The sequence below is a fragment of the Thunnus maccoyii genome, chromosome 12 (genome assembly GCF_910596095.1).
Source record: "Thunnus maccoyii chromosome 12, fThuMac1.1, whole genome shotgun sequence".
NCBI lineage: Eukaryota > Metazoa > Chordata > Actinopteri > Scombriformes > Scombridae > Thunnus > Thunnus maccoyii.
Window position 1 is genome coordinate 27,981,313 of NC_056544.1, and position 16,989 is coordinate 27,998,301.

The 16,989-nt window shown below is 40.9% G+C and overlaps 1 protein-coding gene across 2 annotated transcripts in view; it reads right to left on the reverse strand.

Annotated features, from left to right (window-relative positions):
• Window positions 1-16,903, reverse strand: part of LOC121908141 (disco-interacting protein 2 homolog C) — a 239,593-nt gene extending 222,690 nt beyond the window's left edge. For both annotated transcript variants that reach the window (XM_042427899.1, XM_042427898.1), the window contains exon 1: window positions 16,658-16,903. In XM_042427899.1, coding sequence (XP_042283833.1) covers window positions 16,658-16,736 — 79 coding nt within the window. In that variant the 5' untranslated portion in view covers window positions 16,737-16,903. The remainder of the gene's footprint in view (window positions 1-16,657) is intronic.
• Window positions 16,904-16,989: the final 86 nt, after the last annotated feature.

Here is a 16,989-nt window from a genome sequence, read left to right on the forward strand (position 1 = left end):
CAGTATAGAAGCCAAAGAAGAAGAAGCTCTGACTTTAACATAAAAATGGTTTCAAGCATTAAAAACACGTAGCATCTGGCGAAGGCTGTAATTAGCAACACAGAATGGAAAATATTCATCAGGTCTGTGGGGGTTAGAGGGATCGGGGGGGGGTCAAGGGGGTCAAAGCTGAAACCATAAACTAAGTGTTACAGGATGAAAAGCTGCGAGCAGAGGAAACGCTTCATCTAAAGCAAATATTTGTGGCGTGTGTTTATATATATAAAAAAAAAATGGGAGTGTGTTTCCCTATCAGCTTCATTTATTTTCACAGCGAGAGGTCAGAGGAGTTTTTTTTTGTTCTCTTCACCCCCCCCCCCCCTTCCACTCCCCCCCCCGGAGACCTCACTTTCAGTGCCGGCGGCTCTCTCGCTCACAGCGCAGCAGCAGCACGCCGGCTTCGACAACAACCCAGAAGTGTCAGAGAAGAGGGGGAGAAAACAGGCCAGAGAGGCCTGAAAGTGCCTGTCTGAGCAGCTTAATGATGCAATCCGCCAGAAACATCCCCCCCCCCCCCCCCCCTCTACACGTCCCTCCACTCTCTCTCCCCCCTCTCTGCCTACCCCCCAAAATCTCTCCCCTCCCCTCCTCTCCCCTCCTGCCCGCTCCAACGATGACATCACCTCCCTGAGAAGAAGCAGCATGGCAGAGAACAGTTGCAGGACTGCGTGCGGTCGTTGGGGATTTTTTCCGACAGCAGTTACGTTACGTCAAGCTGTCACACCGGCAACAGAGCTAATTGTTTTCCAAGATTGGAAGATGTGTTGTCGTTCCCTTATTTTAGTGTAAAACACGGTGCTGATGATGAGAATCCAGTGTTTAAAGCTTCCTGTAAATGTCGCAAACGTCTTTCTCATTACTTGTATCTATAGTATATCACAGTTAGCATTTCCTTCTTCCTTCATTTTTACTTATACTTAAGCCTCATGATGATCACCTGGAGGTCATAATTAACCCGAATGTTATTTACCACTAAGTTACACTGAAAAACTCTCCAACTTATCACCTAATTTTTGTCTGTTGACTCGTAAATCTGGGAAATCTGTGGAAATCAAGGCGCCACATCTTCAATCAATCAGGCTTCCTGCAACGTCGCAAACTTTTTGATCCGCTAGCAACTTTGGAATCTGTCATCAATGCTTTTATTACATGTTGGTTAAATGTATTTGTTCCTGTATTAGTCGGTACAACCTGTCTAAGTTTCAACTGGTCCAGAATGAAGCAGCAAGACTAAAAAAAAGGCACATAACACAGCCAAGGTGATGCATTCAAATGTCTTGATTAGTCTGACAATCAGTCCAAAACCCAAAAATATTCAGTTTACTATCATGTATGACCAAAAAAAAAAAAAAAAAAGCTGGAAACAACAAATATTTAGCATTTTTTGCTTAAAAATGACTAAAAGGATCAAACTAAACTAAAAAAAACTACATGGAAGGACGAATCGTCGCAGCTTTAATTAAGACTTAGATGCTGTTCACAAGCCAGAAACTAGCATAGTAAAGCAACTCCGCCGTCACATCAATGCTGCCAATCTGCACTTGTCTGGCGCAACAAACCACAGATATGTAAAATGTGACATTTTACCCAGAAACCCCTTTTCTGTACCCCTACACAATGCAGAAGAATCAGCTGCCCACAAATGCAGATGGTTTAAAAAAAAAAAAAAAAAAAGGCCTCAGCTCCAAATAAACACTCACAACTCAGCCACAGTCTGAGAACTGTTAACTCAGCCCGTTAATTGTTGATTCTGGAGGAAAAATACAACTTTTTTTTTTTTTTTTACGATCCACGCTCGCTTGCCGAAGCCAATTAGGTGATTGAAGGGTTTGTTGTAAAAAAAAAAACGAGGCTTGGAAATCTGACATTGATCGGACTGCCCCCATCCCCCTAAATCACCTGAGCAAGCACAAACGCCACCTCCGTTCAGATCACGAGGAAGAAGAAGAGGTAAACACAGAAGGTTCATGTGTAATCTCAGACATGCTGAGAGGAGTCTGAAAGGTTAAGTGCTTTGTCTTGAAAGATGAAAGCCGGGAAGACTTCTGCATTTTATCATCAAGTCCTAAAAACTCGACTTTCTCCAAACAACTTCAGTCCATCAATCATCAATTTGTTTCAAGAATTGTCTTGCAATAAAGCGTCGAGCTGAAAGGATTAATTAAACAGTTGTGATGTTGGTTCCAGCTTCTCAAAACGTGGGGATTTGCTGCTTTTCTCTTGTTTATATCATCGTAAACTGAACACAGGTTTTAGGACTGTTGGTCGGAGAAAAACAAGTAATTTGAAGACGTCATCTTGCGTTCTGGGAAACTCTGGGGTGTTTTTTTTTTCTCTCTCTCTCTTTATTTCTTGACATTTTGTTGTCAGATTGAGTCCAGTTTCAGTTACACATCCATGAGATTAACAGCTTATCAGAAGCCAGACGGGTTACTTACAATTACAGCGTTCACGTCATAATCTAATCTACCAGGAATGTTCGCTCACACGTATCTGACTGCCAAGTTTAAATCGTTTATTTTATTGTTTTCATGTTTTAAAATGTTCCCGCTTATTTCTTTAATTTGTCATTGTTACTATTATCAGCTTGTCAGTCATTTATAAAGCACTTTGCACTAATCTGTACAAAGGTTTAGTTAATTGATTGATTGTGTGTGTCCCCCCCTCCCCCCTCCCCCACAGTGTTAATGTTGTTCTGAACACAATCAACAGCAGGTTGTTTCTCTAAAATCAAGAATAATTAAATATTGATTTAAAAAACAACATGCTCCTATTTATGACTAGTTGATTTCTAGTGGAAACAGGCTGAAATATCCTCGCTGTACAGGCAGATTTTAAGAAAATATGACCAATAAAAAAAACACAAAAATTACTTGATGAGGTGATTTCTTTACAGTTCAGAGGCTGGTTTCACCAGCTGGACGTAAAAATGTTGGTGTACAGCCTTGTGATAAATATTTACACCTGTTGCACCATCTAAAACTATGACTAGGTGCAGCTACGCCTGGTGTAGACGATGCACGTCCACGCTAACACGCCATTCACGTCGCTATGGTTACAAACTCACATTTACTGGCTCCAACGAATAGATTAAAACTGTCTGCTGAGCAGAAGAAACGGAAATTAAGTTACTCAGATTGTGAAACAAAAAAAAAAAAAGTGAATTTGCAGATTTTAGTACGCAAACAAAACACTAATGAGAAAAAACAAGACGTCTGGTGACTGGTCTGGTAGATAACGTAATGCTAAACCTTGTTTACGAATCTGTCAGTTAAATGTTGCTGTGGTAACCGGAGAAAAAATATGTCGAAAGTTGGAAAATGAAATAAATATTTTAATGATTTTCTTAGGGTCTTGTGGTGGATTCGGCATTATGGACATTCACCACAAAAAAAAAGCACTGGCATTAGCATTGGCATTAGCATTAGCATTAGTTAGCGCTAACAGGAAGAACAAGTACACACTGGTTGTCAAACGTGAGTTAAACTAGTCACGACTTTTCACTTTACTTTATTTGCTTATGGTCTTGTGGTGGATTCGGCATTATGGACAAAACAGGTTAGTTTCTTGTTCTGGTTCACACAGCTAAGCTCTCTACTTGGCATTAGTTAGCGCTAGCGGGCAGAACAAGCACAAACCGGTTGTCAAGCTAAACCAGTCACAACTTTTCACTTTACACCTACTTTTGACTAGATGTAAGATTTAATCTCAGACGTAGCTCTACGCCTGGATGGTGCAACAGGTCCAGTCTGGTCTTTCGACTGGGTGAACGTTTAACTGGTGCAACCGGCTCCGGAGTAGGATGTAGGCTTTAACCACTGAACCAAATAAAAAAATCTACCTGTACAGGAAGAATATTTCAAATTGTTTCAAATAGAAGTCAGACTTTCTTTCTAGAAATTAGTGTTTATGTCTTAAAACAAGAAATGATTACGCAGGTCGTCATACTAGAATTGAGAAAAAATAAAACTGGATTTTAGAAAATACTTTCAACAGGTTGTTTTGTGTTTGAAACAAGCGAAAATTGTCACTTTTATTGAGAAAATAAGAGTAGGAAGCAGGTTCGACACTTTAGAGAAGTAACACTGTGGACTCTGGTTGTCCTTAGTAACACAAACATGAACACATCAACCTTTACTGGATAAATAAAAAGCTTAAAAACTGTTGATTTAAGTATAAACACCACAACGGCCGAAGTACGAGCGGCGTGGAGGGACTCGCAGGACCCCGCCGCCGCCCCTCCTCCTCCTCCTCCTCCATGAAGTCAGTCCACATGTTTGTCATCAGCTGTCAACCTCTCCGCGAGCCGGGTGGCTTCTCGCAGGAGGCAGCCGCATAAATATTCATCTGCCCTCGCTGTCAGCCTCGCAGCACAACAAATCTGAGGGCTGGAAATGTCAGCGGGTTGAACAGCCGTTTGTTTCAGCCTGCTTTAGGTTGTCAGTTCTCAGCAGGCAGACGGAGGACAGGTTGACGTCCAGTCAGAGAACTGACAGGAAGTGCAGAAAAGCGAGAAGCTTTCAAATTAATATTTAAAAAGAAAAAAAAAACAAAAACAGATTTAGTGGTGGTTTGATCTGAAAGTCACTATCAGGTAATTTGTTTTTGTTTTTTTAAGAGTGCACAGTTAGAGCAAATGTTTTAAGGCCAATTCATGCTTTCCATGTCTACGTGGCTGCACTGGTCCGCGTGACATTAATTGATGTCATTCGCACATGTCCGTGAGGGTTCGTGCGGCCCTTCTGCTGCTCTTCTGTTTTACTTCTCATTTTAAGACCATCAACGTTAATCTGCTGCTATATCAGCCTCTTTTGGTTCGGGGCTTTCCACCAGATGTTGGAACTACGGCTGCAACTAACAATTATTTTCATTATTAATTAATCTGCCAATTTTTTTGATGAATCGTTCAGTCAATGAAATTTTAAAGTATAGTGAAAAAATGACTCAGTGTGACGTCTTCAGTTTGCTTGTTTTGCCAGACCAACAGTCCAAAACCATAATACATTTGATTTACTGTCATATATGAGCACATTACTGAACAAACTGAAACGGTTCATCGATTATCAAAATAGTTATTGATTAATATCCTTTAGCAACTCTAGTTGTAACCTGTCTGCAGGGATTTGGGTCACAGTTGAGTCACAGTTCATCCTGAAGGTGTTGGAGGGGTTGAGGTCAGGGCTCTGTGCAGACCAGTTCTTCCATATCAAACTAGAAAACCATTTCTTTATGGAGCTGGCTTTGTGAATGGGGGAACGACCATGTTGAAACAGGAGAGAGGCTTCACCAAGTTGGAAGAACACTATTAGTTGGGATCAGTACCGAACTCGATTACTTTTAAGGGTACCGACCGAATTGCGTCGGCACTACAAGTACAGATTCACGTCAGATCAATCAGTGCTAAGTTTCAGTACCTTGCAGAATGAAATAAAGCACAGCCCCGAAATAAGCTTTAAAAACACACATTTACCCACCACATTTACCATGGAGGCTCCGACACTGACAAACGCAGCCTGCGCAACGGCTAGCAGCTAGTTAGCATGGCTAGCATCTTTAGCATAGCCGTGCTGTGCTGTGTGTAGCCCATAGACTGTATGAAAAATAAGATGTAGCCTCTGTGTTTCTGGTTTAACAGCACCTTGCTGGGCAGGTGACAAGTGTGTTTACAGTGTTTGTGTGCTCTGAAAGACGTCACGGTGCAGATATAAAGTCACACAGCTAATGGACTGTTAGCCTAGCATGCTAATCCTGCATAAACATATGGATGAGAGGGTATTATTAGTGTCTAAAATATCATTGTATGCTGTAGTGTTAAGAAAGTCTCAACATCCTTAACAAAGAGGCAGAAAAATGCAAGTTGCAAAGTGTTTCTATTATTTTGTCCACCTCCTGTGTGCCTGTTGGAGGTGTATAACTCTCCACTGACAGCAGAGAGACCACCCTGAGACGAGGGAAAGAGCTGCAGCAGGATGATTTGCATTCAGATGAAAAAGGTGTTTGTGTTCTCCCGAAACAACCGACCGAGGAGCTCAGAGGAGGTTTTTTTTTTTCTCAAATCCTCCACAGCTGTGAGTTTGGTGTGTTTTCTCAGCTTTGAGAGGCTGATGTCACTTCACTGGATCTGAAGTGTTGCTCACCTCAGCCAGCTCGTCTCAGACTGTTTTTAACAACAGCAGTGTCTGCAATAAAGCGACAATTTCAACGGATATTTCTCCGGTGGGAGTCAAGTGAGGACAGCGGTTGGATTTACGTCAAGTGACTGCACGTCTGGAGTCTTGAATCACTGTTCTTATTGCTCGAGGGAGCCAACAAAGAGACCCAATATGAATTTATAGCTCTGCTGTGTGATAGAAACTCTGCGGCACTAAAGTCCAACGAGCCTCTCTCCGTCCCCACAGGTCATAATCTCCCAGGAAGGAGGAGAGAAAATAACATCTCTATGGCAACTGGCGGTCTAAAAGGTGAGACGTTACAATGCAGGGAAAGCACAAACGTATCCTGACATAAGTGAAACAAATGTTTTCTTCTGAGTTATGATGGTGGATTCATCTTTTAGTAAAACACCAAATCACATGGAGAAGGACAAACAGTTCACAATAGGACCAACTATTTTTGGTGGCACTTTATATTCCAGTAATAACATAGTAATAATTGGGAAATATTCTGATAAAAAGATGTAATAAGAAGGTAATATCATGGTAATTACCAAAGTAATAAGCAGGTAATAGCTTGGTATTATAACAACCGGTATATCTAGGTAAAATCAGGGAGAAATGTTTGTTACGGGGAAATAAGAGACAAAAAACACATCTGTTCACCAAATTGAATATTAGTCCAAAAGCCGAGGTTTCAACCTATTTCGGCTCAAACATGCACAAATTTATTTGAGAGGTTTATATTTCGGGTAAAGACTGAGAAAAATAAGTGAAATCCGACTGCTATAGTTTGTTTACGTAGCCTCCAGAGCCGGAGGAAGCTTCCTGAAGCTGACCAATCAGAACAGAGTAGGCTCATCAGGAGGCGGGCCTTAAAGAGACAGGAGCTAAAAACGGCCTGTTTCAGACAGAGGCTGAACTGAGGGTTTGAACGCTTTGTTTGCAAAGTTAGCTCTACTTCCTCCTCGTGATGTCAGATTGTTGCACATGCCCACAAACGGCCATCTTTCTGTAGTCTTGGTTGCTATGGTTGTTTCACAGGTTGTTTGTGTTGTCAACTTGCATATTTCAGATCAGATACGGGCTCAAACATGTACGGATGTATTTGAGAAGTTTATAGTAAAGTAGTGTAAGTAAAGAACAAGAAAAAGAAGTGAAATCCTGCTACTTTAGTTTGTTTACGTAGCCTCCGGAGCTGGAGGAAGCTGACCAATCAGAACAGAGTGGGGGAGGGGTGGGCCTTAAAGAGACAGGAGCTAAAACGGCCTGTTTCAGACAGAGGCTGAACTGAGGGGCTGCGTAAAGGGCCTGTAAAAGATAAATAAGGAGTTTTTTGTAACTGTAAATCATGCAAAGATATTCTAGCAGAGCCCCAGATTATAAATATAGACCTGTAAATGTGCATGATAAGTCCCCTTTAAATTTTAGACTTTTCAAAACCTTCAGATTGATGTATTTGTGTCCTCCTGATGAGTGTTAAGTCCAATATTAACTCTCCTTTTAGCTCTGGTTTGTCTCCAACACCTGCTGAGAACAATTATCAGTCTCTTCCTCACCAGCAAGTCGCTACCTGTGTCTTTAAGGCTACTCCTGTTGATTCAAAGTGTTCATATCCTGCTCAGATCTAATTTTTTCAAGTTTTATCTACAGGTTGTCAACATTAATTAAGCTGCCATTCAAAACTGTACATTATCAGCTGACAAACTGGATTCAAATAGCCTACAGATTATAATTTCTGTAAAAAAAAAAAAAAACTTAGAATAACTGAATTCACAACTGTAGCTGTTCTGGTGAAGAGTTTTGAATTTAAATGTAAAATCATAAAAAGAGAGTCAAGAAGACTTCAGAGTCTCAGCTGGTTTCCTCTGCAGAGATCTGAACTCTGCCCACTGATGAAACACACTGACACGCTTTCTATTTATATCGCTGAGTCACAGGCAATTATCCAGTATTCATTCACAGCCGGTGTCACTGAAAAGGTAACAGTGTGTGTGTGTGTGTGTGTAAACAGAGAGAGAAAACGTTAACTGCAGTGTGTGTGTTAGTTAAGATAACCGTATCCTCGCAGCACGTTATATCACAGAACGTGGAACATGCTCCCATCCAAAGGTCGCACCACACCCGGATCACCAGCGGCGACCAATAAAAGCCTCAAAAAAAAAAAGTGACAGCTTGTTGCCATGGCGCCCACCTGTCGCAACATCTGTCTTTTTTTTAAACTGACTATCACTGTGATTTTCTGATAAATATAGGCTATAAACATACTTTTCTTGCAGCTGATTTTCAGTTTATTTTTAAGATTTTTGCAAATTTGGCAGAATTTGATCAAATTTCTGCAATATATGTGATGAAAGACAAAACCCACAGTCTTCCTCCTGTGCAAACATGTATTTAAAAGCTCATTTGAAGCCGATATGAAGCTTCAGCAATCAAATCAAGTAGATATCTTTCATCGTTACAGTCTTTTTAGTGCCAAAGTCTCTCTTTTTGTTACTATATTTCAACCGCAGCTCAACACAAAAAGGGAATTTGATGCTAAAAAGACTGTAAATGTGTCAGACTAACTCAGACTGCTGAAGCCTCATATAAGCTTCACATCAACTTTTAAATGCATGTTTGAAATAATCATTTGGTCTATAAACTGTCAGAAAATAGTGTAAACTGACCATTTACAAATTTCCCAGACTCAAAAGTGACGTCTTTAAATGTCTCGTTTCGTCCGACCGATGATTCAATCCCAAAGATATTCAGTTTACTATCACATATGACAAACTTTTCTCCAAACTTTCCATGTGTTCAACTCTGCTGTGCAGCCGTCAGGTGTTTGGCTGAATATTAATAGGTGTATTTATTCATTTTTTTTCTTCACATGAATGCATAAAACATGATCAGTGTTTGCTCAGACCAAATAACGAAAAAGCTCCCTGATGCAAACACACCTAATGAGTGTTTCAGTGTTTTCCACATTTCGAATTTGTAAAAATTCACTTGACAGTTTGACGCAGCAAAAACTTAAGAAGTAAGAAAAAGTAAATTAAAAGTCTGAAGGCAGCAGAGGGGTTTTTTTTTTTTTTTTTAGTTTTTAGCCCCATAACTTGTAACTGATTCAGTGAAATGTCAGCGGCTGAATACATTAAACTGTGAAGCAGGAGGTTTAGCCGGTTTGGCCTTTTATTAACAGTAAGAAATCTCATAGTTCTCTGTCCCTCAGAGGAGATAATGACACAAGATCTTTTTGTTGGGAGTTTCAGAGAGTTAATGAAATATTAATCAGGTCTTTCTTGAAGAATCACAATGAAGGAGATGCTCATCTGAACTGCATAATATTTACTATTTTTGGGGTTTTGGGGGCAGGAGGAATAACGTCATAAAGGTGACTCTTAACTCACTGATCCGACCTCGAAGCCACGATGAAAAGTCGATTAAGAAAATCATCCTTAACCCTTAAAACCAGGTTCAGCAAGTACCCATGAACAAGACCTTCAGTCTTCCTGCCGCTGGTGGCTGACCTAAAAAAGATGTTTTAATCCTTCTCGATATGCGTACTTTTGAGTTTTTATAACTTTAAAGTGCTATGATAACATCTTTAAAGGGGACATATCATGCTTTTTATGATTTTCTGTCATTTTTATACCATTATAATGTTGGTTGTTTGTGTTAAACGTGGTCAAAGTTCCAAAACTTGAGGTGAACGTATGTAAAAATGCTGCCTGCAAGTCAAAAGTCAGGGCTTCAACCTGCCCTGAACGCTTCGTTTGCAAAGTTAGCTCTACTTCCTCCTCGTGATGATGTCAGATTGTTACACACGCCCACAAAACAGCCATCTTTCCGTAGTCTTGGTTGCTATGGTAGTTTATGGTAGTTTGTTTACGTAGCCTCCAGAGCTGGAGGAAGCTTCCTGAAGCTGACCAATCAGAACAGAGTGTGTGTGGTGAGGGGAGGGGCCTTAAAGAGACAGGAGCTAAAAAACAGAGGCTGAACTGAGGGGCTGCATAAAGGGCTGGTATAAGATAAATAAAGAGTTTTTTTTAACTGTAAATCATGCAAATATATTCCAGTAGAGCCCCAGAATATAAATATAGACCTGCAGAATATGTCATCTATAAAAGGTGAGTTGAAAACAAAAGAATACAGAAGAGAGAAAGCAAATAAAAGTGTCAAACAACATCTTCACACACCGGATCTGCTACATCTCTGTGGAGACACATTCATTTTAATATAAGTGTCAAATGCATGCTCTGTTTGTAAATGTCAATCTGACAGTTGACTCTTCCACCGACACCTAAACGTAGCATGTAGGCTATGTGTGGACGGTCGGGTTGTTAAAACCATCTTAAACTCGACACAGATGCACAGACTCAACCATCTTAATATTGTTTTCATCAGGACATTTATCAGACTAGACTGTGACAGTAACAGAGGAAGATCTGTTTGTTACGCTATATAACACCGTGAAAACGATTCGCGGTAGACGTGAAGCTGATTCCCTGAAGCAAGAAACAAAAACTGTCAATAAATCAGTTAGTCGGTAGATGATCGATTAACCGGTTTATTTTGTAACTTTTTTTTACAGATAAAATGATTATTCAACGAGACAAAAAAGTTACATAAATAATGAAAACGATGACCTGTTACAGCCTTAAACTGCACCGGCTGGAAACCAAGTGAACCCAGACGGCCTCAGTTTTGAGTGAGATGCATTCTGGGTACCGACCCTACGAGATCCAGGACGACTGCTCGAGCTTGAGACTCACATTTACAGCTATTCTGAGAACAAAACACAGCCTCCGTGGCACAGAACAAGACCGATAAATCATATGTGGACAGTGGAGTCCTGTTTCAAACAGACTGCTGTAATTATCAGAACTGAAACAGCAGGAAGGTTTTTTTTTTTTCTTGCTCTGCTATGAACGGAAAGATCCTCAGAGAAAAAGAAAGACATAGAGGTCTTTAAAACAACACACTGTTGAAACCTCACTGAGGAATCTTATCAAGACCAGATGTCACTAAAAAGGAAATCCATCTACATTTCAGATTTTGTACTAAAAGTAACATTTTAGCCTGTTTTGAAACACTTCATAAGACTGAATAAATGTCAAAAAAAATACTTTCAAACCCTTTTCATGTCCACATCTGAAGTCAGCCTCTTTTTCAGTCACCGATCTGGGTCCGTTAATCATTAATTAGTCAATCGACAGAAATTTTTAGTCATATTTCAAGCAAAAATGCCAAAAATTTGCATGTTGCAGCTTATCAAATGTGAGTATTTGATGATTTTCTGTGTCATCAGTGATAATAACAATGAATATCTTTGGATTTTGGAAACTTGATGCTACAAAACAAGATGATTTTGTCTATAAAATGTTAGAAAACAGTGAAAATGTGCCCGTTATATAACTATATAACTTTCAAACGTCTTGTTTTCGTCCAGAATCCAAAAGATATTCAGTTGACATTGAAAAAAGCTTCAAATTTTCACATTCGAGAAGCTGCAACCAGCTACTTTTTGGCATCTTTGCTTAAAAATAAAATAAATAAAATCTTTAAATCTTCACATTTGAGAAGCTGAAAGCAAAAATTTCCTGTCGATCGACTAATCGATTAATTGCCATCAGATCTAAAGTGCAGAATCACTTTATTTTCTCTGGAAAGAGGCAAAAACTACACACAGGGACCTGAATCAGCTGATTGTTTAACTCAAAACAGAAGTGAATTTAGTGTTAATTTAGTGTTTCCCTTTAAATCCAAATGAATCCTTTAATTATTTACAGGAGTTTTGCTCACCGCTGCTGTGGGACGAGGAATCAGCGTTTTAATGTGAAAAGATTCAGAGGCGATAGAGAGACAGAAACAGAGAGTAGAGAGAGAGAGAGAGAGACAGACTGGGATAATGAGTATCAGCGTTCACTCTGCTAATGAACAAACAGCCTTCGTCCTCCAATTGAAGCAACTTAGCTGATTACAGTGATGAAAAAGATGCGTCTGGTGCACGCAAGCTGCCAGGAAATGCTCCTTTAATATAAAAAGGAGCGCCTTTAAATTACAATCTGAATCCCTGCTGTTCTTCTTCCAAAAAAAAAAAAAAAAAGGCTGTGAAGCAAAACGTTGAAACCAGTCCTGACGGACTCAGGTCCTTCCATTGATTAGACATCTGAGAGATAAATGAATGAATGATTCAGCAGTGATTTTTAGCGTAAAATGGATCAATAGTGATGCAGAAATAAACTTGTCTTGATTCATTGATCTCCTCTTTCTTAATCATTCATCACATGGAAAAAAAAAACACTTCATGGCTCAATTAAACTCATTAATTTATCTATAGTGTTAATTTGTTTATAAAGGAAATGATGTGTTTTATATTTATTATATTGTTTGGAAATAAAAACAAGCACAGAAACTTTTAACTGCATCTGCTGAAAACCCAAAGAAGAGTCAACAAAAACTCACTTTCCAAAAATAGAAAAAAGGGGAAAATAATCTAGATTTTACCACAAAAAATAAAGCAGATACAACAATGTGTGTGTGTGTGTGTGTGTGTGTGTGTGTGTGTAATCTGCAGTGTGTCGAGGTGGACAGCTTGTTATCTGGGCTGAACTGCAGAGCTTAATATTCAGCCAGCAGCCAGATTAGTTCAGGACAACCTGTCAGTCTGCAGCTGCACAGAAACACACACCGATGGAGAGAGACGGTGAAGAGGAGGAGGAGGAGGAGGAAGAGGAGGAGGAGGGGGAGCTGCTTCATACAGCAGTGAGAGAGTGTGTGTATTCTTTGTACGTCTATCTTTATGAGGACCGATTTTTAGACGTCTCTTCTGTTTCTGACTGACTGTTTCTTTCTTGACTCAACATATTCAACATATTACAGGATCTTTATTGAGACATTTGTATTTTCCTGAATGACGAGACGTCCTTATTACTCAGCAGTGACCCAGTGAGCTCTGATAAACCTCCACAGTCTTGCTGTCTGAACAGGTACTGGGACTGTAACTGCCAATCATATAAAATACAGTAATAATAAATATAAAAGTAGCTTCGATGTAGTAAACTACTTCTGTTATGTTGTTGCTACAAAAGCTTCAGTGTAGTAGAGCTTCATTTCATGTAATGTTTAATGTATGTACTGGTAGCTTAGCTCACTACATTTTCCCAGTAGCTTCCCAGTTACTGTTGATACACAGCACAACAAGCTCTGGCGAAGCTCAAGTAAACAGAACCAAATTCCCGCACATGCTCAATAGCGTCCGCCGTACAAGGAACTGCTCTCCTGAGACTGAAACCATGATCGCTGTTATTATGAAGGAACATGTCACCCAGTAGAGCAGCAGCAGCAGCAGCAGCAGCGTGACTCACTGATGTGTTTTTAATAGTTTCTGGACATCAACAGAGGTCAACGGCACAGAGGAATAAGATATACACACACACACACACACACACACACACACACACACACACACACACACACTTTACTTGGAAGTAGATTAATTCATGTTTGTTTGGCTCCAAACTTGAGATTTGGAATCTGTGACATTTTAAAGAATAACTGTTTACTCAGTGAATCAATAATAATCAATCGCTAAGTCCCTGATGTAAGTTACAGAAATAATAACTATTAATTTAGTTCTTGTGCAGCTGTTTGTTTTAAGACGACATTAATCACTGATGTGTTTAAGAAGTTTGGCTTATTTTGTTGAAATAGTCGAGTTGTGACCAGACTCACAAACTCAAAAATGAAGGTATAAAACAAATATTATCTCAGTATCAGTACTGACACTCATGTAAAGTATTAAAACATGTCAAATCACATCACATTCATGGCAAAAAAAATGTTTCAGATATCGAAAACATCAACTAACGTTCAGCGAGAGCAACAAATTCCCCCAAAATGCATTGCGGCCACGACAGGTGAGTGCCACCGTGTTGCTCTTTTCTTCACCTACACATGTTCACCAACAGCTGGGCCGCTACGTTTATCACTCTCAGATTCACACCTGTGCTCTGAGGTTGATAAAAAGGCATTCTGGGAAATGTAGGAAGAGAGACCAAGTTGAAGGAAATCAAGCTCTCCTCTCTGATCTTGGTGATATCTATTAAAAACTGACACTTGTAACAGACTCACTGCCGATGCTGAGGTGCCCTTGAGCAAGCACGTGCACCAAAGGAGAGTTTACCCCGCCCCCCCTCCCTCCCTCCCTAAAAACGCCGCCCCCTTGCAATTTCAAAAACCTCAAACAGAAGCCGACACGTGCGGCGCTGCGAGGATGTTTTCCACCTCCAGACGAGGATTCAGCATCTCATCATCCCACTGAGCCTCCAGGGGGATGACGACGGAGGAGGAGGAGGGGGGGGGGGGGCAGAGAGGGGTCTAATGCCTTGCTCAAGGGCTCCTGACACCTGACTGGTGATAATGGCATTTCCTGCCGCCGGTTTAACCCCCCCAGCCCCCGGCGGTAAAGGGGTTGAGGAAGCAGAGGAAGGGATGATGCGTGGAAATCGAAAAATTAGGTCAAAGTCTGCGGGATGCGGGGAAGCTTTGCATTCAGCACCGCCGCCGCCGCCGCCGTGCATTTACAACGTCAGCTGAGCATGTAAATAATGCAACGGGGCATCTGACCCCATTTCCCTCAGACGCACTTGTTTACATTGGAGAACTCTGAGCTACAATAAAAAGAGAAGAAGAAAAAAAAAAAGGGAACGTGTGTCATCTTTTTTTTTCTTCCTCATCCCTCCCCTCCTTCATCACTGCTTTCTTCTCTCAGCTTTTGAAACCCGCATTTGCAGCAACAGCAGCAGCAGCAGAAACATTAAAATGCGATGTGTGCGTTTGCAGTCAGCTGTTAAAGTCGCTTCCTCTCTCTCTCTGTATCTCTATCTCTCTCTCTCTCTCTCTCTCCCTATCCTGCCTTTTTCCCCTTTCTTTCTCCATACATGGCTGAGCCCCGCGAAGCCTCCAGACTCAGATGAGAAACAGGGAAAACACTGCTCGCAGGCAGCTGAAATATGACACTATGATACTCTCCAGGCTGAGAGTGAGTCTGCAGCAATGTGACATATCAATCTGAAAAAGAAGAAGAAGAAGAAGAGGGAGGGAGGGAGGGAGGGAGGGAGAATAGAGCAGGGAGCTAATGAGAAAATCAATACCAAGGCTGCATTTCAGTGTCTTGCAAAAGAGACCAATATATGCTCTGGTGTTATGGAAAAAAAAAATCTGGAATATAATGGAAATCATTCATCCTCTCAAAACGCCGCCTGGCTGCAGTGTGTCATGTGAAAACTGTGTCTGGTAACAGCTGCACACTCTGTGCACATAATCTAAGCAGCATGCAGGACTCTGCTGAACGGGATTTTCCAATATGACAATGAAAAAAAAAACCCTCTCTGACAACAACTTCTTATCGACAAACCCAAAGGTAAATCGCTGTAGTATTCTTATGATATTCCCACTGGGAGGGGGGGGGGCTTTAATGTGTCTCTGGTGCTCAATAGAGACTTTAAACTGTACTTTATGGCGTTGTTTATCTGCTATGATATCTAATGATGCAATGATTAGTCAACTCATCAATTAGGCAGCACAGAAAATTCAATAATAATAAACACATAACTTTCTCTGGTTGATGTTTTTTAGACTTTTAAAAAAGACGTCATCTTGGGCTCTTGGAACTCATGAAGAGAGCAAAAATTCAATAGATTGATCATGCAAAATGTCAAAACTCTGTTTCCAGCTTCTAAAATATGAGCCTTTATCTGCTTTACATCATTATAAACTGAATATTTTAGGGTTCTGGACATATTGTAGAGTAAGGATCAAATGATAAATCAGAAAAAAAAGATTCATTCATAATAATATTCATCATTTGCTGCAGCCCTAATGATATCATTTTAATATTCCTGGAGAGTTTTGTAGTTTTGCTTGATGCATACTGATGATTTTTACGTTAAAATAATTGGTGCACAGTGATGACTTTTCTGTTATAATCCTATATATATTCATAGTATTATGTGGTGCTAAAATGTGAAGTTTAAGTGTACTTTTATATATTTTAAAATGAGGGTTTGATGCTATTTCAGTGCAGTAATCCTCTCTGATGCATCATAAAGAATATCATAAGAATACTATGGTCCCTCCACAGCACGCCAGGTGTGTTTCCACTTCACTGCCACACCACCAAAACACACCACATCCCCTGCATCCAAATCACAGCCACACAAACCAGAGCAGTCATGATGGCAGCATGGAATAAATACGTGGACTTGAACTTGTGGCAGTAAGAGCTCAACACTTTTTTTTTTTTAATACCCCCCCACCCTGCAGCTCTTACTAACTAACTCTGGAGCCGGTTGGTCCCGTCAGCAGGGACCGACCGACCGACCAGCAGCGAGCCAAAACACCCCCGGTGCAGCAGCAGCAGCAGCAGCAGCAGAGCCGGGCAGAGCCGCCGAGCTCAGCGGTGAAATCCAAGTACTCACCCTCCGATAACTCCAGCTCCAGCTCGGCCAGTTTAGCCCGCACCTCCGCAGGAATCGGCGCCGGGTCCCGGTCCGCCATTCCGCCGTTAGCAGCCGACTTATATCTCTGTTTTCGGCTTCTTTCTCCCTCTTTTCTCTCTCCAAGCTTCTCCTCAAAACCCCCCAAAAAAATCCAAAGTCAGTCAGACTGTGTGTGCGGCAGCGGCGCTGTTCGTCCCCCGCAAAGCTGCGTCAAGACAACCGGAACATGGCGGCGTTTTTATTGTCAAAATAAGAGCCGACGCAGCAGTCTGTGGATCCCCACCTTCACTTAAAGATCCACCCCAGACATG